We start from the raw sequence: 24,345 nt of genomic DNA, 5'->3' as shown, positions 1-24,345 counted from the left end.
CCAACGTCAGCAGCTCTTAAAAGAGGAATCACTTAAACAGAACCGGCCTGGCAACATGAAGCAGACCAAAACCACCACGGCTGTTCGTTCATTCATGACTCCTACCTGTTTGAGTCGAGGTGGTTTGTCTGTGAACGTAGCGTTTGGAGCTTAAACAGCTCAGGAACCGACCCAAACCCTCCGTCCGTCCGTCTGTTGATCATCACCTGACTTCATGTCAATGTCTCATAAATAAAAACCTACCAAAGTAACCAGTTGTTTCCACACATGCTAGGCTACATCATGGTGGGGGCATTGTCGCCATGGTTACCAATGGTTACGTTCCCCACAACACAATACTTGACTGCGTCTCGCTAATCATAAAGTAAATGAATGTTAGTTAGCCGTCGTACTTTTTTTACAAAGTGTTTGCTGTAAAGCTGTGACGGTCAGTTTTATCGCTCAGACCAATCAGAGTCGGGCTCAGATTTCGATTCTGCTACGCTGCAGCTAGCGTAGCCTGTCATGAATGCTAGGGCTAGTTAGCATGGCCACCAATGATGGTGGATAAACAGTTTTTTCTGTAACGGTGAGTTGTTTCTCCAGCGCCTTCATGAGGATTGATTGACAGCGCTAAGCCCATCCTCCTCCTCCTCCCGGCTCTGATTGGTTGATCTCGGGGAGATTCATCTGTTCACAGACTCTCYGGACGGTTTTAACAAATATGTAAAAAAAACAAATACAAGTTACAAACTGCAGCTTTAATGCTCAATAAATATGGCTGCAAAAGGTTTATTAGTTGTGACAAAAGTGGGTGAAAATGTTTYRTCAAAAACGTTAATAGTTATAGTTAGAAACCAWCTGKATACTAACTGGATCAAAGGAATTTTTCACTTCTTATTTTTAAACATTTTCAAGCAAATWAAWTTTTTTTCTGCTGCCCTTAAACTCATGATAATTTAGAGAAATTAGGAGCAAAGACAAACATGAAGGAGGAGAATTAACCAGCCAGATATCCCGTCACCTTTGACCTCCTCAGTGTGACGGCGCCTGACCCTGCGGGGAAAACGCCAACCATCTGACGGGAACAGTTTTACTGCGACGTGCTCAATTATTTGTCGTAATATTAAGAGAATAAAGACGAAATATCACCGGAAAATGCTCAGTATTTGTCATCTTAAATTATATAGTTCTAAAATATTATGATCTTATTGTTTTGTCTTTTTGTTGCTGTTTTATTACATTATTCTAGAAATATTATGACTTTATTGTAGCTTAAAGCTAATATTTGACAGCAAACTAAACATTTAGAATGACGCCAACTATTAACCTTGAATATTTAGCTTTAAGCTACTTGGTTAGAACTATAACATTTATAAATGACTCATATCACAGGCTAAATAACCAGAATTTCAGGTCAAAAATGTCTTATAYCCTTATAATAAACATCAGAAAATATCTGTTGTTATTATTCAAACGGTTTKTTCTCCAGGTTTTTGTGTTTTCGGTTGGACCAACTCTTGGACATCACCCTAATCTTTAGCTTCTTCCAGAGATTCTCAGTTTAAATTAGTCAGAATCAAAGATTTCAACCAAATTTACCACAAAAGAAGAACAATTTAGATTTTTTTTGCTTTAGATGTTAAAGATCCATCTTTGATTCCCAAAGAATTTTGGTTTCGGAGAAACGAATAAAAAAAAAAAAGAAAACGAAAAACCTGATTTTTCAAAAAACATAGAATGAAARGAAATAATGTTTTCTCTCTGTAAACTTTTATCCTGGATCTCGTTTCACAGCGTTTCTGTCTGCCAGAGGATCCGCGTTCAGTTTTGTTTCCTGGCCTTCTCGACACGGCGAGCATRAACGCGGCGGCGCCTTTATTCCTCCGTAGYGTCGGGCTCTCTGCTCTTTGTGCCGCACTTTAATACTTCCATATTGTGCTGCTAATTCCGAATTTCACACCTTTTCTCTGGTTCTACCTCCTCCTCCTTCTTTCTTTCTTTCTTTATCTGCCGTCTCGACCCGAAACGAGAGGAAACGACGTGTTAAATCCACCTCTAAGATCCTCTCAGTTCGACATTAGCAGCCGTCATCTGTCTGCTGAACAATAACACAATTTACAGCTACAACTGGAGCCGCGGCGCTTTGTTTACCGCGCAGCAGCTAAACATTGTTCCATCAATAATGGACTCCAAACACAGAACCAGGCTTTGACTTGAAGGTAATCCTGAATGTTTTACAGGGATTTTTTTCCTCCCGTTTTGCTTTGTTTTATTGTCTCTGCAGCATAATTAGGGTATTTTCTTCATTTGTTTTAGGTTTTAGGAGGAACATGGGCTCCGTGCCTCGTGGATGGAACTCCAGATGCTTTTTTTTTTTTTTGTCCAAGGTATTTGAGGAAGTGCTGCTCGAAATCCTCCAGACAAAGACGGCAAGAGATGGTGGCAAAATTATAGAAAACCCAGGGAGGCGACAACAAACGCGCCTTAAAAACAGTTTTTATTTTTGTTTATGGTGCCGTTTCTGCTCCTCGGGTCAGATTGAAACGTTAGATTATATAAACTCAACGTGAATTTTCCTCCAGCTCACGTTGTTGGACTTCGTGACGGAATTAAATGTTTTTAAAACGTGTTTAAAAAAATGTTTTTAATTTTACTTTGTGCTGTTTCACAAAACAAACGAGCTCAAGACTTTAAAAAACATTTTTATGAAATGTTTGTTATTATTTTGACCAGATTGAAACCTGATTTTCCTCCAGATAAAAACATTTTTATGAAATGTTTGTTATTATTTTGACCAGATTGAAACCTGATTTTCCTCCGGCTAAAAACATTTTTTAATCATTTATTTGTTACATTTCCGTTTTCTGATGGAACTGAAAACAAATTACAAAAAGTCGCCGTTTTTAAAACGTGTTTAAGAACATTTTAAAAAAATGTTTTTATGTTCACAAGACTGAAAACGGGGCGAAAAACAAATGAACTCAACACTTTTAAGAACGTTTTTATGAAATGTTTGTTATTATGACCAGATTAAAACCTGAAAATGTGAATTTTCCTCCAGCTCACATTGTTGGACTTTGTGATGGAATTAAATCAGTTCACCGTCTTTAAAACGTGTTTAAGAACATTTACAAAAATGTTTTTAAGTTTATGTTCACAAGAGAAAAAACAAATGAACTCAAGACTTTTAAAAACGTTTTTATGAAATGTTTGTTGTTATTTTGACCAGATTTAAAACCTGATTTTCCTCCGGCTCTCATGATGGAATCACACCAACGTTTCGTCACGTCTCCGTTTTCTGCTCTTCTGCCTGAAACGTGAATTTTCTGTGACGTTGGGCGAAAACAAACGACACCAACTCCCTGTTTTTAAAAACATTATTTCATTTTGCTGCCCTGTTTCCTGCTCCTCAGATCAGATCGACGTAAAGACAGATTGACAAATTTACGGGTGTCAGAACTCGCCAAGTCGAGTCTGACCTCGGCCAAAGTAAACGCCGTGCCACGAAGCGAGAAAAGAGAAGAAGAAGAAGAAGAAGAAGAAGAAGAAGAAGAAGAAGGAGGGAAGCGTTGGGAGGGAGGAGGTTTGGGCTCTAATGCCAGCCTTATGCGTCTTTTAGTCGTTTCCGCCGTCGGGGCTTGGCACCGGCGCAGCATTGTCAGCGCGCCAACAAAAATCTGCAGTGGCTGCCGCATTCAGYCTGAGCCCAGCACACAGAAAACACACCGTGACGCGCCGCCGTTCGCCGCCGGTCGCTGAACAGAAGCTTCGTGAAGGGGGAACGTCTGAAACTCCCACAAATGAATAAATTCACGTTGACTTCTTCTTATTTTACATTAATGCTGAATTTGTGACGTCCCAAACGCAGCATCGCTGTGCGGAGGGAGGTCCTGCTGCACGGCGGCGGCAGCGGCGGCCCGGTTGTTTGTGTTTGTGGGCTGATGCCAGGCTGGAGGAGGGGGGCAGCTTTAGATAATGAAGGTTATTTGGTAAATCGGGGACAGGGGGGGGGATCATCAAATTCTGGTGCCAGAAGCTTCATTTTCATTCTGTCCGCGGCGAACGGATGGACGGACGGACGGACGGACGGAGTCCCGACCAAACAAAGAACTCTGCCTGGTTCTGCAACGCGCTGCGAATTCATCACTTTCCGTTTTGTTTTTGTTTAGCTTCGTCTCTAGCAGCAGAAATGAGTAAAATTAGTGTTTTTCATTTTAAAGTCGTCCTTGTCTCTTAAACGCAGCAGTCAGTGTTCCTACTGCATGTCCGTACCTCTGACCTCCATTCATTTGACGTTTGAKTTCTAGTTTTTATTTTTCTTTTGTTCTCAGAGTTGAAATTTGTTCAGTGTGTAACTGACGGTTTAATCAAACAAAAGCCACAACATTCGTTGCATTTCATGTCTCAGCATCAGTTATTAGTTTATATAAAACAACTGACTCATGATAATAAAACAGAAAAAGGATGAAAACACGTCCAACCCAAACAAAGAGCAAAACAGATTCACGGACATTTACTCACAACATCAACGCCGTTTAGAAAGGTGGTTGAAATAAACCATAACAAACGTATTTAACCGCTGTGTTTCATTCATACGAATACATAATTCAGCATATTAAAGGAGCATCTACCGCACTGTAAAACAGAATTTATTGGATTTRGGAATTCAGATGAAAATGAACTKATGGAAACGTTTTACCAACTTTCACACGTAAAACAACTTTATGATTCTGAAGGAGCAGGAAATATATCGGATATATTTTCTTTAATGTGGCTGAAGGTGTTACAGTCATGTTAGAGTAGGAAAAAAAACAAATTATTTACAACAAAACCCCAGAACAAACATTTACACATGTGAAATAAACACACTGGAGAATAAATAAAACATAAATCCACCACATTTAACAATATGAGTTTGAACACTTGGAGCAAAATTCACGATTAAAACGAGTTGGTGTAACTTTTTAAAGGATTAAATCAACGTTAAACCTGGTTTAGTGCTTTATCTGGTCCATTCAACCGTTTTACAGATTAAACTTCTGTCTTTATTAAAACGTTGTACTTTTTTAATTGACTAAAAGTACTAAAGTGTTGCAAAGCAGCMGATTCAACACATTAATACAGGATTAAACATATAAAACAATCATAAACTCTGAAGACGATGTAGAGAAATTAAAAATGTCACCATCTGCATCAAAAAACGTGTTAAAAACACGAAGAAGGTTAAAAATAATCCACCTTAAAACAGGATTTCACCAAGAAGTGAAATCTTTTACAGCACAGTTCAACAGGAAGCAGCGAAACGTTTTAATATTTAAAATAAAATAAAATAAAATAAAAACACAGGAGTTTTACAGTCGTTTTTCTACCTATCTTTTATTAAAACAGCAAAAAATAAAGATTGTAACCAATATGTTGTTATAAAATATGCAATAATGTTTATTAATGCAGAAAAAACACCAGAAAACTTTGACGGAACGAAAGAAACGTAGAAAATATGAAACAGAAGAAACAAAACCAGTTTAGATATTAAACACATTTTAATCCAAAAAATGGGAACATTKTGTATTTTACAGCTTCAACTAAACTAATATTCTAATATTTATTTACTCATATTTAGGCTCTCAAGTTCATAAAGGRGTCATGTTTTAACTTTAAAGCCATCAACAGTTGATTTTARTCATTTTATTGTTCTAAAATATGCAAAATAGTGAAATTCAGTGAATTTATTAATGATRATGAATCACAGAAAACAGGTGGGATCTTCTAACGAAGATCTGAAGAACGAGGATAGAGACTGAATAAAAGTCCTGTTGGCTTTAATGTTTTAATATTTAGGTTTATTATCAGGGATGTAAATAAAATGCTTCGGTAAATTAAAGCAGAATAATCAAACGCAGCAGGAATAAAAGGTGGATCTGAAGAAGAAACTAGACGAATAAATTAGTTTTAAAAACAGAAAAACGTCGTGGTTTAAGCAGCACATTGGTTTTTATTGTTTTTATTTTAGATATCAGACAATAGAACAGATTTCACATTATTGTTGAGCCTTACTTTTAAATAACTTAAAAACAGACGAAACATTTCATTTACTCCAAGACAGAACATTTAGATCTATGTCGCTGTTAAATAATGTGCCAAGGATCCGACAACAGAGCAGAATTTGACCAAACACTGTAAAAAAACGGAACTTAAACCCAGAATAAAACATCGTATTTGTTGAATTTACAGCAGGGTTTGAACGCGACGCCGTGCTGAAGGTGGAAGGCGACAGATGTGAGATGGATGCCTCGTCTCTCAAGTTGTTCTCGATGCTCGTATACGTTCATCTGTTGTTTGATGTATTCAGTCGTTCCGGTGCCAAGGAGCCGGTGCCTGCTGGGATTGCAAGGGGGGGGATGGCGGCGGCGGCGAGCGGCGGCGGCGGCGAGGGGCATGTCACCAGGAAGACGGTTACTCATCGACTATCTTCTGTTAAATTAACGGCGATCTCCCATTAAAAACGCGGGACGACATGGCCGCCGTATTGAAATGCGGTCGATGCTGTTCATGTATGTATGTGTGTGTGTGTGTGTGTGTGTGTGGCTACCTCTCAGACTTTGTGGAAACTTCTGGACCGGTGCCCGGTGGATGTCATGGAAACGCTTGAATCGCTCAGAATGATTCATGTGGGCTCGGTCCAACCCTCCCCCAACCCGCTGCATCAGGAGGAAGTTTAACCCTTCTCTCCTCTCATCCCCATCAAATCGCACTATTAGTCATATCTTTTATTAAAATGGACTCATTATATGGGTGTCACCTCTTCCGAGTGCTTCCTCTCGCACAGAGAAAAGGCTTAATGATTCATCCAAACTCGGGCATTTAACCACTTGAACAACAATCTTGTTGTTTTCTTCCTTTGGCGTCTTTGACGGAGCTGAAACCGATCCAGGAGCCGATCGCTGGCAGTCGATCACCGCTGGAAAAACACCTGCATCAGGAAAACACAAAGCAGAATTCAAATTAAACCAAAACGCTCTAAGAAGTGAATCCAGAAACTTCTCCAACAATACAGCTGGTCAAAGTTAGGAGCATCCTGAAAAATGTAACAAATGAGAAACAGGAGATGCTTCCTGAAGGCTTAATTAGCCTCCAAAAACATCAAGAAACAAAGATGGAGGCTGGAAGTTTGTGTTTATTGTTACTGGAATTAAAATTGTCTGCATGTTTTATTGGGTTTTTTTCTTTTCTTTAGAAAACCAGTAATTAAAAAAAAGCACATTTTCCATTTTAAATACAACTAAATTTTAATTTCTGCTTAATTTTTCATGCTTCACGCCGTAGTTCAGATTGTTTTGGCCAAGCTTTTTGCCCATGATGTCACTGAAATAACCGAATATTTAACGTTTGTTTTGGCATCAAAACCAGCCAACATTTTCATCCTCATCCAACCAGAAATTTATCAGAATTTCAGACGTGCGTTTATTTCAATTATCTGTATTTTTCATCTAAAAAAAAATGCAGAACGATGTTCTTGCTAGAAATATTAAACATGTTCCCGCCATTTTTTTTTTTTAACATTTAACAGAAACTTCCAAGTGAAATAGTATTTTAAAAGGATAAAGGACAATAGCAGAGCAGCTTTACTTTAGTTTTCATTACCAGTTTATGAAACATGATCAAACGGGCCAAACTTGGAGCAAAAGCGTAAATTCAGAAACTGATTAAAAAAGAGAAACCTTTGGATTTATAGTTTGGCAAATAGAAACAATCTCTGTTGTTCCTGGAAGAGCCGTAAACGTGTTGGTTATTGGGTTTTTTTTTGAGCCCATAGAAAAACACACGCAGTCCTGAGAGTTACTGATATTTATAGCTTCACATGTGTAATTTATCGCTTCACATGTGTACGCTTTTAACAAACTCATCATTGAACGCAGACCCAGAAACGTCGTACGGGATTCTCCATGAGGAATCCAGATGCTCTCTGTTGGCCCCCGGGTCCAGCGAAATTAAATTAAAACAATGTTTTGAAATAAAAAGATAAGGTCAAGGTCAAATGAAATCGAGGCATCAAAACCCACATGCGCCTGCTTTATTTAAACGCATGGAGGCTGGTGGACCTGTTGGGTTTTACAGGTTTCTGCTGTTGGACCAACAGGAATCCAGCGTTTTCTTTGTGTTCCTGCTGACCTTTTGTCAGTTTAGCACCTGCCAATGAACCGGCTAATTAAAAAAAACTCCAAAGGAAATGCTAAATAATTTCACTGACCTTTCAAACTTGGCATAATTTCAGACGAACACTAATCACCAGCCGGTTGCGTCTTCAGTTCAAGGTCAGGTTTATAAATCCTGTAGTCTTAGATATTATATTTTTATAATGTAAATTAAACCAGCTTGTATTGTTTTGATAGATTCTGTTCATGTTACATAAATAAGCTAATACGTCGTGTCGTAACAGTGTAAAGCTCAGAAAACACTTGCTAACGACACCAAGCTAGCTAACGTCAGTTACCTCGTTGTAGCAAAAGCAGCTGATGCGCTTTAGTTTTTTTTGTTGCATACTCCGTAGTTTATGTTTCCGAGATAATTTACTGTTCGGAACATAATTGGTTTGAGTTTTTTTTATTTAAAATTTGGTTAATTTGATTGTCAAAGTGAAGCTAGCATACCTTTTCCTCACTCTGTTTCTAATTAAAACTTTTTCCTGACCTTGTTATCTGGTCGTCATGGTGCTGACGAAGCTCTGCGTCCCCTTTTTCTTTTATATGTCATGCACTCATTTCAGATTTAGCGCGATAAAGTGACAGTTTGACTGCTAGAACCAATGCTAGTTGTCGTTAGCTTGCAGGATCTCACGTTGCGATGTGTCTGTAGTTCCAGTTTGTTAAGGTTTTTCCCCATTAATTACAGTTTTTATTTATTTCAGGTAAAAATGTTGCCTCCATTTTAGTTTTTGTTATTTTGTTAGTTTTAGCTAACAATAACAACCTTGGTTGGAATTAGAAAAAGTTTTTCCACCACCACGTGACCAGAATGCTTCCAGTCAATCCGACATAAATCAGCACCAGTTTTAATGCGAGATTATATTGCCGGAGTTTGGAAAAGCATCCCAACTCGACCAAATCCAGAGTGAATTTGGTCTGGTAGGAAGCGGTGTCACGATATCTAATAGCCCAGCTGAGCTTCCTGCTTCCTGTTAGCGCTCAGCTTGTAATGGAGCTGATTTGTGTTTCCTCTGTCTCTCTGCGCTGTGGATTAGCAGGGATTTGGTCCTCCTGGCTCACCGACTTCTCTATGGGCTTTTTATAGCAGAGTGGCTTGAAAAAAAGGGTTTGTGCGGCCGCTCGCTGGCCGGCTGGGCCGCCCCGTCTGGGGAGAACGTCACTCGGGGCTAGCAGGGTGAAATGCCAGCCTTTAAAGTTTGGCTTCTGAGAATTTAGGGAGCCTAATGTTTTCCGTTTGGGATTTTGAGGCTTTCTCTTAAATTCCCAAAGTCACCCAGGTCAAACATTTCTATTAACGGAAATCATTGGATCATTGGTATTCGTTTAATGCTTATAGTTCTATACAACCTGTAAGATTTAAAAGCATTTTAAATAACCAACAACGTCCCTCTTTTTGGTTATTTTAAAGGACGTTTCAGGCAAAAAAGAAGCTTTTCTAAAATTGTAACAAGCTTTGAAGCGTCTTCTAGTTTGTAAAATGCTTTTGTTTGTTTCCTTTCCGTCACTCTGATGGTTTGGTTCGCTTCCGCGAAGCGCAATGTGAAAACAAACCGCGCTAAAGGAAAAGTCCGCTTCGGGTCCAGACCAAACAAAACCACTTCCTTCATCTGAGTCAGTCCGAATCGATCCTGAGAGATTCATCGTTTTAGTTTTAACAAAAATGAATGACATCATCAAACTGATAATTATTCAAACCGCTGCTGAAGTAACATTTTAATTGTTAGTCATAGTAGTTTGTAACATTTGCTGCTTTTGATTTTCACTGACAAAATCCGCATTAAGGTGTGAAATTTAATATGAGAAAAGAAGCATTATTACATTAAATATAATTTCAGTTTTCAGGTGTTTATAGTGGAGAATATTATTTAAAAATATAATATTTTATAATGTTATTCTGTCAATTGGCTGGTTCAGTTTTTCCCGTAGTGGAGAAAAAGCGTGGCGGCTTTGTTTCAGCTAGCAACAGGTGGGGGAGGGGCGGTGATGCAGACGAAGACGACCACTATGTTTTCTGCGACCTTTAATTTGAAATTCTTTAGTCTGTGGAAACTCTGACAGGAAGCTGTTGTGGCGACCTTTGACCCCGGTGTCTGCTCCATTAATGTCAACATGGCTCCAGTTGTGTACGTGGAGGATATTAATCAAGACATTTTAATTTAAATCTTTATTTTTATTTTTTTTTAAATCTGGTTTTCCGTTTCTGCAGACAGAAATATTTGGATCTCCTGAGAAATGGAGACTAATAATTAAGGTTGTCCAGCATCAGTTATGTTTTCGATGGCTCTCTGAAAACCAATATTCCACTTTGAAACATTCAATTAAGATGTGCTCTGTGTAGATGTTTTTTTTGCTGATTGAAGTAAAATGAAGTAATTCATTTTGAGGTAATAATTCCCCCCCCCTGACGGTACATCTCCCCCTCCAGAGGACGGGGGTTTTGGTTCCTGCCCCCGCTCCCTTCTTTCTTCAACAGCCAAATTAAAATACCGAGCATTTTTTTGTTCGTGCTCTCGGCCCGGGGAGACGTGGTTGAGAATTAAAAAAAAAAAAATCTTGATTTAAAAATGTTTTGATAACATTTAAAAGCCCCTTTAGTGGATATTTTCTCTTTGATTTGATAGAAAATGTGGATGATTAGAAAATAACGCAGTTATTTCATGACGACAGATGATCACAGTCTTCCTGACTCTTTGTGAAAACGAGGCAGCTTCTGTCTCTGCTTCCAGGACCACAGAGAACAAATTTAAAAGAAAAATCTTCGCAAATGAAAAATAAAAACATGAACATATTTTCATGGAGCTTTGGAGAATCCCAAACGGATCGGGTCTCGGTGCATGGATGTGTTGACGGATGCGGCTTCCCCTGGGTGTTTTCGCCGCCTGCACATGTGAACTCCAGGTATTTTTACATAAACGCAGAGCTGCTTGCTGCTGCTGCTGCTGCTGCTTGGCGATGAGGGGGTTTGTATTTAAGGCTGCTGCACCAGACGGGATGGAGCCGCTGCCAGAACCCCCCCAGCCCGGTTCGGTCCGGTCTGGTCCGGCCAGCGCTGGACCAGGCCTCCACCGGCTCAGACGCCCGTTTATCGTCTTCACTGTTAACTGGAGTTTTGTTTGGATTTCATGTTGTTTTTATTTTTGTAAAAACATTTACAATGAATTCTCTCTTTTCAAGGTATGAAAATATACATTTTCAGTACCAGAAATGTTGCTTTTTTTAAATCTAAAATGATTTATTACAATTATATTTATGGCTTTGGTTGTGTGTGTATCTTTCTATTTGAATTAAATATTTCTATTTTTTACATTTTCAGCATTTTTATATGTATATAGATAATATATATATATCAATCTAGCATCGTTTATTTAAATTAAATAGATATTTTTTTCACTTTTAGCTGCTTTGGTTCATTTTGGTTGTATGTATATTTACACATATATGAAAATATAAAGATATGTATCAATCTAACATGATCTATTTCAATTAAATAATTATATTTTTTACATTTTCAGCTGCTTCGGTTCGTTTTTTGGACTGTTGGCTTCGGGGTTTTTGGTAAACGTGCCCCAGCGTTGCTGCGTGTCGCGGTGTGTGTGTGTGTGTGTGTGAATGGAGGAGCTCCAGTAAGGTATAAATATAAATACGTAGTGTATTCTACATATTTACATGTGTGTGAGAGGGAAAGCGCACATCTGTGGCGGTAATTTCCTGTACTTTGTGTGTGTGGGGGTGTCTTTGTGTACGTGCCAAACCGGTCCAGCTGGCATCGGTTGTAGCTGAATCCGAGGCCTGTGTATTGGACACACACACACACACACACACACACACACACACACGGTCGACCACATTCCTATTCTATACGCCTGTAATTATCAACCTCTTCTGCATCGACTACCATGTTGGCATGCATTCAGCGCTGGTCTATACACGCCTGATTCCAGCCCTGCAACACGCTTCATCCATTTCATCCGCACCGACAGCAGAACGTAATTACACACTAACTGCGGTTTGATATTTAGACTGGCTGCAGATTTAAGGGTTTTTTTTTTTTATCCAAAAAAGAAAGTCTGCGTGGTAAAAATAGTAATCGAAGCCGAATCCCGCGGCTCAGAGAGGAGGGGAAAGCCTGTTCAGGAGCCGCAGAGGAAATTAGCTTTGTTGTCTACACACAGCGGCAGCCGGTGCGTTTTCTGAGTTCATCAGACACCTTTTTCACAGCGGCGGTTCTGTTCGGTTTGGGGTTTAAAAATGAAAGTTCCTCTCGTCACGCGCTCATCAAGCTCTGGCCTGATTCTAAAGGCTCTGGACGTCTGAGTTTAATCTCACCAAAGATGTTTTCTCAGTGTAATCGTGTTTTTGTGTAAAAAGGATGACCGAGTCGAATTGAACCGAGATGCTGGAAAAAAAACAACAAAAGGAAAATATGGAAAAGAGAAATCGGTGTTTCCAAAGTGAGGCTCGGGGGCCATTTGCTGCCCTCGGAGTGACTTTGTTCGGCCCCCAACTGGAATGGAAACACAAAATCTTCCACTGGGAGATTATTTCACTTATGGAAAAGTGTTTTATTACATGTAGTATCTTGCTAAAAAATGACTTTTAAATTTGTTTTGTCTTATTGCTAATATATTTGCAATAAAAACACTTTTTGCAGTGTAGTACTGTGAAACAGAAAGCCGATTTCATGCTTTAAAAGGACGTAGAGCCACAATAAACCACAAGACTCCATGTTTTCCAGGAGTGAAGTCGTCTGCAGACCCACTGGGGTTCGGTTCTGGTCGGGAAATAACGAGACGACCAAAACCGTCGTGAATCAACGACTTGAAATCCATCGTTTGTCACACGGATCTCTGCGTTTCCTTTCCGGGCCGTTTGCCTCCACAAACGGTCCAGAACACAACCCGGCGCTGATCATTTAGCGCATGTGTCAAACTGGAGGCCCGCGGGCCAAATCCGGCCCGCTGCAAAGCTTTATGTGGCCCAGAGGGACATGTAAATATAACCTGGAAAATAACCGTCTTATGCTTAGATAATATTTGATCAATCAAATGAAATGAGTTTTCAACATAATTCTGACTTTTGATTTAATTTTTCTTCCACAGTTTTCATACATTTTCTGCCAAATTACCAATTAATGATGAAGTACTCACATTCATATTTGACTGGTTTTTATCGATACATTTTACAGCAGCCGGCCCTTTAAGGACATCCCCGATTTATTGTCTCTAACTCTCCTTATCAGCTGAGGTTTTAAGAAATGTGAAACCTCAGGTGGGAAAAAGCTGAAGCTCTTAAAGTGGAGTGGAGGAAACAGAACCGCGTCTCAGTTGTGCGTATTCTTGGAGGGTTGGATATTTTCTGGGTTGGGTTTGTGACGGTTGCTTAGCCGACGCGCTAACGAGTCTCTGAAGACAAACGTCTGTCCAGTGAGGCTCAGAGAAGAAGAAGAAGAAACAGTTGAAGGTGTGTTTTATAGTCCTGGGTTTATTCAACAGAGGAGATGAAATCAGAGGGTCCAAAATGGCGCCGAACCCAAAAGGAAGCGTTTGGTTCCTGCGTTTGGACTGTCTTTGCTTTCCAGGCGGAGCAGATGTGTGTGTGTGTGTTTAATTCTGCTGCGAGATCAGGGAACGGAAAACGTGAACGCTCTGATCAGGACTGGCTTTGACTGTAATAACTTCTGAAAGCTGGTGCAACGGGATTACTTTACTCTGTTCTCATGACGCTGGGAAAACAAACCCATTAACACACACACACACACACACACACACACTCCATTATTAAACTGCACTGTCTATTTTTATAAGAGAAGGTTTAGATGATGCATGCTCCAGAAAAATAACCTTTAAGTTTCACTGAGGCTCAAGAGAAGAAGGTTTTAAATAAAAATAGATGTATTTTCTGAAAACAAACGAAAAGAGCCTAGAATGTATCGGGGAAAGTCTTTACGTTCTAGAAAATGGCCGAAAGTTTTGTAAATTTTAGAAATGAAGGTTTGAGGAAGTAGTACAAGTGGTTTAGTGTAAAATCACAGAAAATAACTGGTGAAACAATAACTAAACATTTTATAGATGTTTTACTTCCATCGTTGACAACTTGACGTTTAGAAACTAATCTGTAAAATGACCTCATAAAGTTTGTTAAACAAGCTGTGTGTTCCTGAAAATACCAAGTTCTCGCTGTGTAACGCAGCCCAGTTTATCGTAGTTCCAGAAAGTCATGAGAGGAAGATGGAAGTTAAATAAAAACAGTAAGTCAGAGGAAAGTAACTTTAGTTTCTGGTGCCTGTAAATTCTGTGAAGTACCAAATATATTCTGTAAAATTAGTGTTTGAAGTAAAACCTAGAATTCAGGAAATCAACCTGAAAGTTTTGGAAAGTAACCTGCAAGTTTGAGGTACATACTTGGTAAGTTCCAGTCAGGAATCTTTAAGTTTCAGAAAGGTTAATTTATGAGAAATATTATATACACAGTAAAAAAGCCAGAGTTGAATTAACACCCAGAAGTGTCTCTAGGTGTCCAGGTCAGCTGGTGTTAAATTCAACAGCACAGAGTCACATTAACATTAACACCAGTGTTGGTGTTAAAATATATGAAAAGTAACACCAGTGTAGAGTTGATCACAAAACGTAATGTGGTGTTAAAAAGTAAATAATTGACCCAGAAGGTGTCGATATCAATCAAATCCAGTGGAAAATATTCAGAACACAGAAATGGAAAGTTTAACTTTTATTAAACCCATTTCAGTTTTATAGACCAATGTTAATGTAACAACAAAATGGGTGTCAATATTTTAACACTTTCAAAAGTGTTACTTTAACACCTGCTGACTTGGACACAAATAGACACTTTTGGCTGTTAATTCAACACCTGCATTTTTACTGTGTATATTCTGGAGAGTTCCCTGTAAGTTCCAGAGAGCATTACGTTTGTTTTTTAAAGTTCGGCTCCATGTTGCCTCATAATATGACCAGAAAGTTTCTGAAATGAATCCAGAAGTTCTAGAAAGTGACCTGTAAGTTTGAGGAAGGTAATCTGCAGGTTCCAGGAAGATAATCGAGAAGTTTGGGGAATTTCTTTGTGTTCATTGATGTAAACTTTAAAGCCTTAAAAGTACCATTTAACAGGAACGTACTCTAGATAAAGTCGTTTAAGTTTGTTACAAGTCATGGAAGTTGAGGACTGTAGTGGAAACTCTCGCCTCTTCGCGTTTCAGAATCTGTACATTTGTCTTATAATTTGCAGATTTCATCATAGATCTAAAATATTTAAGAGAAAATCCAGTTTGGAAAGCTGCGCTAGCTCGGCTCAATGCTAATTAGCGCGCTACTAGCTAGCGTTTGCAAACCAGCCAATCCAGGAGCGCCATTTGTCTTCCTTGGTGCTGATTGGCTGAACCTCTGAGACGGTTTCCACTGTGCGCATTAAAGCATATTTAGGTATACGTTCTAGAGGCCGAATCAAGTATTTGTTCGTAACTTTTGCGCTAACCCCCGACGAATGTCCACGATTTCATTTCTCTGTTTGCATGAAGAATAAACTGTTAAATGTATGATTTCTAATGCGAGTTTCACGTCTTTCGCCACAGCAGAGAGAAATGAAACCAAGTGTGAAATGAATGACTGTAAACTGTGCTGTGTTTTTCTCATGTAGGTAAATCGGAGAGGAGCTCTTACCCGTACGGCAGGGAGTCCAACCCACACTGCCATCAGGTCAGTGAGACTTTAAATGCGTCTCTTATCGGCGCTCAGCGGGCGAGAAGGCGGCCTCTGTTGCTGCTTCGCTGTGGGTGAAAACGTCTCAACTGGAGCAAAAGCTGAAGAGCAATCTGGGGCGTTCATCACTTTGACTTTGGTCCTGAACGGCAACAAACCACCACAGAGTCACTGCAGCTTTTCAGGAAGCTTCTTCATCAGAAGCTGCTAGAAAAGAACGTAGAAGAATCGACATTTACTGTAGTTTGATTTACCACCAAATTCATTCAAATAAAATGAAATAAAAGTTCTTTAGTTTTAGATCATTTGTTTTAAACTTGGATTTAAACTGTTCAAATAATTTATTTATGTTCAGTTTGAATTAAATTTGTTTCTATTATATTTTCATCTGCTAAAGTAAAAATATTTGCTCCACTTTCAAAAAACAAACAGAATCAAATTCTGACTTTGTTTCCAGTTGATTCCAAACAAATAGATCCAATTATTAAATGTCACCCAGTTTTATTTTTTTATCTTAACAAGTTTATCTCGGTATAATAACATTTCTTGTTTAAAACAGTTTTAAGTTTTGTTTTGAGAAACTTTCTCGTTTTAATGAGTTGTATATTTTGTTATAACTTTGTTATAACTTTGTTTTAACTCTGTTATAGCTAAGTCTGTTATAACTTTATAATTATAAATCTGTTATAACTTTGTTATAACTGTTATAATGCTATTATAACTTTGTTATAACTCTGTTATAACTTTAAGTCTGTTATAACTTTATAATTATAAATCTGTTATAACTTTGTTATAACTGTTATAATGCTGTTATAACTTTGTTATAACTCTGTTATAACTTTGTTATAACTGTTAGAACTTTGTTATAACAGGATTCTGCTCCTGAATTTACGCCATACTTTGGTGCACTCTATTGAAATGTATTCAGATTCAAAAATACTGTATGGATCCCAAAGGAAAATTAAATAATATGTAATCAATTTGTCCAAATATATTGAATTATTAACATTTCATTCCAATGCGTCCAATCAAAACCAGTTTTAGCCTCCAGATGATTTAAAAGCATTTGTTCAGGTATTAGAATCGATTGTCTGAGATGGACAAAATGAATAAATAAAGAGAAAAATACATATTTATATGTATATTTCTCCTTTTCTAGAAAGGTTTTGATGTAACTGCATCATCTCCGTATGTATTTATGTGCAATTATTCAAATTTAAAATACAGAAAAGCATTGATCGATGTGTCCATCATCCTCATAAACAACATCTGTGAGGAATATTTTCACATTTCTCTCATAACTTGGCCACTTATTCCCAACTTTACAAACTAACTGTAATTAGTTCCATCCTTTAAATGCAAGGATGATATTTTGCAGATCGTAGCAGCAGCAGGTGTTATTAGGACTTTGGTGAAAGCTTTGTTTTGAATCTGCTCATTTCTCGCGGAGCATATGCATTCATGCTAAAGTGCTGCTGATGATTAAGACGTACAGATGCTGCGTTTTGATTCCGCTGCTGGAATATTAAACAGAAAGTCTCCAAGTGTTTGCTGTACTTTTGATGACCGCCAATTTAGAGACTCATTCCAGTGCAAGCTGTTGGAAATGTGGGGTCTGATGTTGTGGATTCCTGTTTATTTTTTTTTGTCACCAACACGTAATAATTAAGGCTTATCAAAGTGCCGTGGTGAAAATGCTGCGCTACAAGGTGCTGCGGATTATTCATGAATGAGTGAAATGAGTTCATCAGATCTTCTGCAGATCAAAAAGGTTTGAGTTTCAGATGAGATGAAAGCTGGAGGATAATTGTGGAAAATTAGATCTGCTCAGTAAAACACTTATGGATGTTGCGTCTGACACCGGGTACAGGGATCGTTTGGTGAGATAGATAAAAGTTTTCTCTCAGTTAAAATGATCTATAAAATCAGGAAAGTTCCCTTTAAATTCAGGAAATAGTTTGTATTTTCTTGGAAACAAATCTGGAACATAAAGTCACATTTATCCTAAAGTTTTGGTGAGTAATTTGAGTGCAACGATTGTAGTTTTCTGGCCGATCACCGGTCTTCACTTTATAGTTCAGCCAATACCAATTTTTTTTATTGCCTGAAAAGGTTTGTCAGTGATACAGTCCAGGCCCAAAACCTGCAAAATAAATTGCAAATGTTTACTGTGTAGTGGCTAATAACTAATTAATATTTCAATTCATTTGAAATTAATACATAAATCGTCCAGATTTAAAGGAACTCAGTGTTTGTTGTATCCTGGAAATGTTGTGCAGGTGACAGAAGGCCGACTTTGTAACCGTCTTTATGTGTTTCTGAAGGTTCAGATTTCAGTCTGATCTCTAGTTAAATCAATCTGCAAGTTTGGTAAACGGTAAATCTTAACAATTCATACAGTTGTTGAAAATGCCCTGAGGTTTGGGCAAAGAAACTGACGGTTTGGTTGAAGTAACTTGGACGTATTAGAATGTTCCAGAAATGTTGTTGTCAGGAAATGTCGCCTCATAAAACTGTCCAAGTCCAACAGGAAGTTATCAGATTAAAGCTGTGAAACTGTTTCCCCCTCCTGCTAGACTCGGTTTCATTTTCACACTGGTTTCAAACCAGCCCGTTCCCCTCCTGGCCTGTGGGGGCGCTGCACCAAGAGCCACTGAAGGAAACGACTCGGAAACCTCTGAGGACGCATCTTCACCAGATGGAAACAAGATGGAGGCGTCAGATTTTAGCCTTTGGAGGATTTCTCAAGCCGTTTCTCCTGCTAGCGCTAGGCTAATGTGTCTGCTATGGTTGTATTTACCCAGAATGCCCTGTGCTGTAGTCCACTTCCTGCTTTTGCAGTGGTCTCCAGTTCTCTTGGTGTTCACATATGCATTCGAACTGAACCCAGACGAGGCTTGTAGCTGTTTTCTGGACCTTGAAACTGCCTGTGTTGCCCAGCAGGTTGTTGCTAGGCAACCAAACAGCAAACGACTTAGTTGATGCCGCCATCTTAGCCTAGCTAGAAAACTACACTTCCCAGAATGCCTTGCGGTTGTGTATTGGATTTCAGTGAATGTTCTACACGTCGACTATTGAATCATCGATCGATGCCGATTTGTTCAGAAAGTCACCTGAACGTTTACGGAACCAAATGTTTGTCATCCTGTCGGGAGTCGTAGCGTTTTTTTTTTCCCCCCCCCGTCCTGATCTGCCGCTGCCGGCCTCGTCTTCCCCATCCCAGCTGCAGCAGCTTTTGTCTGAGACGACGTCAGCCCCGAAGAAAGTTAGAAACGCTAAAGTGAATCAAAACGTCTCTGGCCGTTTTCCGACTGGGGCTGCTGTCAAATTATCCCGCTCCGGAGCCTGAATGGCTCCTGATGGAAAGTGTTGGATTAATTTACATGCTGGGCTGAGGTCCAGCATCCTGGGCTGTTGGTGAACGATTGAGAGAGAGCAGGAGGGAAATGAAACGCAGAGGTTTCCACTGATCCGTGTTTGTRTCAGCGGTCTGCTTTGCTGATTCCTGATTGGACGCAGCGTTTATGAACGTTTTGAACTTTACCTGTAGGGTCTTGTGCTTAATTTATTTACATTTCTGTCTGAAAATGCAACGTTTCTGCTGGATTACAGACATTTTTTTTTAAAGATTATAGATTATTTGTTTAAATGAGAATTGGAAATACAGAAAATACAGTTTAAGTTAAAAGCCTCTGTCTTTACTATGTAATTTAAAAATATATTATTCACACATAATTTTCAGTAATAAGAAAATATCTAGTTTTTGTCTGAGCTTATTTTTTCTTTCAGTTTTGTTTTCTTGCCATTTTCATCCTAACACATAAAATTAATGACACTTTTAACATTTTTAAAGGTTTTCTAATCATTTTAAAATTCAGGACTTGTAATCTTGGTGTATTTTTATCATCCATTTGGTTATTTAAATGTTTTGTCCTGTAAAAAGCAAGTTTCTACAAATTATGGAGTTCCCCAAGGGTCGATACTCTGTTCATTTGTTTTGGTGTTATATATATTTACGGTAGTCAGCGTTGATTTTTTTTTTTTTATTTTGACATGTTTGAATGTGTGTTTTAACCACAACGCACAGCTTCAGTTGTTACAGATAGAAACTAGAGATCTGACTGAAATCTGAACCTTCAGAAACACATAAAGACGGTTGCAAAGTCGGCCTTCTGTCACCTGAACAACATTTCCAGGACACGATAAACACTGGATGACAGTTATTAATCACTTCATTTTTTAAGCATCCTTCTCACAATACATTATCTCGTTGTTGTTGGCGTATTTACATTAAAGCGGCGGTGGAAGCACCATCCTGGGCCGTACGTCCCGCCCACATGGCTGCTGTCTGAAGGAGCGTAGTCGTGTGACTTTGACTGGGCCGAAGCTACAAGAAATGGAATATAAAAAAACGGCTGAAGCTTCATTTTCAAAGTCTTGAGATGCCAACATGAGCACTTAAAGTCCTGGCACATAAAAGCAGCCGTTTGCATAAATATGCCTCAGACATTATGCGAACATGCATGAGGGGAATGTATGCAGATGGACTTGAATTACGGGGTGCAAACAGCGTCGATAAGCTGCATCAGGCCGAGTTTTCATCACCTGCTCAGACCTCCGCAGGTGCAGCAGCAGCTTCCTCGCTCAGTCCTCCACGAGCTGAAATGGCCCTTTAAGCACTCCAGAGGCTCTTCAAACGTGCTGACCTTTGACCCCAGATCTAATCTGTCGGGTTGAGAGACTGCGGAGTAATGGCTCTCCAACAGAACTTCACCACAAAGCTGCTGTTCAGCTACAAACATGCCGTTTTTCACTCTGATAATCACATTTCTGTCATGTTTATTCACTGCAGAAAATCTGATTTTTTAAATAAAATTATTATAATTATGATTAATTCAGATTAATTCTAATTCAGAGGAGTGGAAAACCTGAAAAGAAGTTATTTCAGCTCATTAATTTTAGTAGTTTTCTGTTTTAACAGGATGGAAAGCATAATAAAACATAATAGCTTTTACTTCTGGGAGACAAAGCAGCAAACATTGGGAAGAAAAAAAGTGCAAAAACTGTTAGTTACGGTAGCTGTGTTTCCACTGACCACATCATTTTTGAAAATAAATTTGTTGAATGGAAACACATTATTTTTGGAAAAACTCTTTTTTTGGCGTTTTTTTTGGCCGCATTGGTTTATTTCACAAAGATTTAATGGAAACTTCTTTTTTTTTATTTGACATTTTACGAGTCACATGATCAACAACCGGATGTTACTGCTGACGGAAACCATGAAGAAGACAAAGACAGGAAGCAGTTGGAGGATCATAACTCTCTGCGTTTTTAACAACTTCAACAAACAAATTGCATTTCCTATTTTATTAATTTATTTTTTACATTTATATTTGGGAATATTAACAGTTTAGCAGAGATTTGTAATGGAAACACAGTGAAGGGATTTTACTGAAAGGAGTTTAAAACTTTGACCTGTTTACGCCCGAGCTGCTAGGCTCTAAAGTCACACACTCCGTGTTTCGGCTGATTTGCAATTTTGTGGAAGTTTGTTCCAGATTTGCTGCGTTTGGTTGTCTGTTTTTCCATCAGTTTGATACTAAATAGAAACTTGAAATAGTTTTTTTGGCACTGTGGCCCCAATTTAGCTCCATACAGCCACTTTATTTGGTTGTTTTTTCCCTTTGAAACTAAAAAAGAACTAAAAGTAAAGAAAACCTGAAACCTGACCTCAAAATCAATTTTCAACTTCTTTTTCAGATTTCAATCTTTTTTTTTTGGAAGAAACGTTTTGGCCCTAGTTTAGCTCCATATATTAAAGTTATAACTGCTGTTTCCTTACAGTATGTGCACCAGCACAACTAAAGTTGTGTATGCAAAAAGAAAGAAACTTGAAATAATTTTTTTTGGAACTGTGGCCCCAATTTAGCTCCATACAGCCGCTGTATTTGGTTGTTTTTTTTCTTTTTTTCCTTTGAAACTAAAAAAGAACTAAAAGTAAAGAAAACCTGACCTCAAAATCAATTTTGAACTTCTTTTTCAGATTTCAATCTTTTTTTTTTTTTGGAAAGAAACGTTTTGGCCCTAGGTTAGCTCCATATATTAAAGTTATAACTGCTGTTTCCATACAGTATGTGCACCAGCACAACTACAGTCGTGTGTGCACGTTACTAGACAGTAATAGGAGTTTATTAGCGTCAGTAAAACCCAAAGTTTTGATTCATAAATCGGAGCGTTTTCCTCTCCAGCTGCTCTCCAGGTCCGAACGCTCGGCACTCCAATCCAGCTGCTCGCGCTCTCCAGAGACTCTCAGCCGTCATTTAGTCTCATCTGCCGGCCGCACAGATCGACTCGGCTTTATTTTGTTTTTGCCATCAATCACTAACACACCTTACTGCAGACGAACGCGTGCAGAACGCCTGAGCTGTGACAGCTGACGGTGTGTGTGTGTGTGTGTGTGTGTGTGTGTGTGTGTGTGTGTGTGTGTGTGTGTGTGTGTTATCCGGACCACCCAGAGGATTGTTTACTGTCTCCATACTATGTGCAATTATTAAGCTGTTAGAGATACAGTCAGGGTGAAAACTCTACGGTATCTCATAAAATCATTATTTATTAAAGACGAAACCAAAGTGGAAGAGCTGAGTTTGGTTCTCGCTTCATCTGCTGGACAGATGGAGTCGGCGTGGAAAGTACAGAAAGTATCCTGATCCACTCGGTGAGGGTTTCCCTACCTGATGGTCTGGAAGAATCGGTTTGATTCTGGATAAAAATGCTCCTCCAGCTGCTGTGGTTCTGAGTCAAACTGTTCCCCTCCTGGCCTGTGGGGGCGCTGCACCAAGAACCACTGAAGGAAACGACACATAAACCTCTGAGAGCAACTTCCTGCTTCACCAGATGGAAACAAGATGGAGGATTTCTCCTGCTAGCGCTAGGCTAACACATTTGTTTTGGTTGTATTTACCCAGAATGCCCTGTGCTGTAGGCCACTTCCTGCTTTTGGAGCGGTCTCCGTTCACATATGCATTCAAACTGAACCAGAGTTCACTTCAACCGAACCCAGATGGAGGTTTAAACCAACTCCAGTCCGCCTGAATAGAAAGTCTGGTTCTGTTGATGTGAACGCTAATCGACCTCTGACCTCTGGTCCTCCAAAACCTCGGTCTGGGTTTGGTTGAAGTGAGCTCTGGTTCTGTTTGAATGCATATGTGAACGTCAAGCGGACTGTAGACTGCTAAAAACGCAGAAAGGGGGCTATAGCGCCAGGCATTCTGGGTAACTACAACCAAAACTGTAGCGTTAGCCTAGCGCTAGCAGCAGAAACCCTCCAACCGCTAAAATCTGACGCCTCCATCTTGTTTCCATCTGGTGAAACAGGAAGCTGCTCTCAGTGTCTTCAGAGTTTTGTGTCGTTTCCTTCAGTGGTTCTTGGTGCAGCGCCCCCACAGGCCAGGAGGGGAACAGGTTGGTTTGACGCTGGCTGCTTTTCCACTGAAATTATGCAAATTGGAATTACGAAAATACATTTGCTTGATGGAAACATGATGATTTAAAAGAAGTCAGCTGAAACTGCAACAAATATTGTGACTCATGTCACCGATCAAATCGATATCTATTGGATTTTTTCAGATCGGGATGCRATGCGTTGCTTGTTGAGGTCTCTGCTCTGCTTCCTGCTGCCACACAGGTTTTGTTTAGGCCAGTATGCGGCGACGTTCTGGTTTAAGGTCAGCGATCTGGCTGCCTTGTGTGGCAGGCGGCTGGGTTTGCTCCAGAAGTTTCCTGTCAGGCATCACGAGGCGACGCGGGGAGCTCCTCTGTCAGCCGCTTTAACCCTCTCCTCTCTCTGATGTGTCGAACATCAAACGCTGCGCTGTCACACGTTACACACACACACCGCGCGCCAACAGCTGGTAACAGACACCGAACAGAGCTGAGCTGTCACATCCACACTGCAGAGCTGACACACACACACACACACRCACCGGCAGATCGCACACACTCCTCACATCCAGCCTCCATCAGACGRCGAAGAGTCAGCGGATATTTTCCTCTTCCTCCGGATTCTTATCTGTGACAGATTAAGGGACGACTCGGGACTTTTCTAAAATTATTTTCATTAAAGGACGACGTTTGGCTCCGGTTATCTTCAAAAAGTATTCACACCCTTTCAACTTTTTCCTCGCTTTTAACATGTTTATTAAAGTCGAGAAGAAAAAAAAAAAATTTTTATGAATAAAACTGAGAAGTGCGTCGTGCATTTCACCCCTAAATTACTAATGCTGAACCACTAAACACATGAAAAAACATAAAATACTTAGCTGAAGCTAATGCTAAACTGCCACAATTATTAAAAAAAATAACAAGCTAACACCAAACTGCTAATCGCATAAAAACAGAAGCTAACACCAAACTGCTAGTAAAAACAGAAGCTAACACCAAACTGCTAA

The 24,345-nt window shown here is 39.3% G+C and overlaps 1 protein-coding gene across 1 annotated transcript in view; it reads left to right on the top strand.

Annotated features, from left to right (window-relative positions):
* tcf4 (transcription factor 4) overlaps positions 1 to 24,345 on the top strand; it is a 165,494-nt gene that overhangs the window by 55,633 nt on the left and 85,516 nt on the right. Inside the window, exon 4 of the mRNA XM_008402569.2 lies at positions 15,837 to 15,895. Within this exon, the coding sequence (XP_008400791.1) occupies positions 15,837 to 15,895 (59 nt within the window). The remainder of the gene's footprint in view (positions 1 to 15,836; positions 15,896 to 24,345) is intronic.

This window comes from Poecilia reticulata, unplaced genomic scaffold (assembly GCF_000633615.1).
Source record: "Poecilia reticulata strain Guanapo unplaced genomic scaffold, Guppy_female_1.0+MT scaffold_239, whole genome shotgun sequence".
Classification (NCBI taxonomy): domain Eukaryota; kingdom Metazoa; phylum Chordata; class Actinopteri; order Cyprinodontiformes; family Poeciliidae; genus Poecilia; species Poecilia reticulata.
Note: the sequence above shows the minus strand (reverse complement) of the source record. Positions and strands in the feature narration are given on the sequence as shown.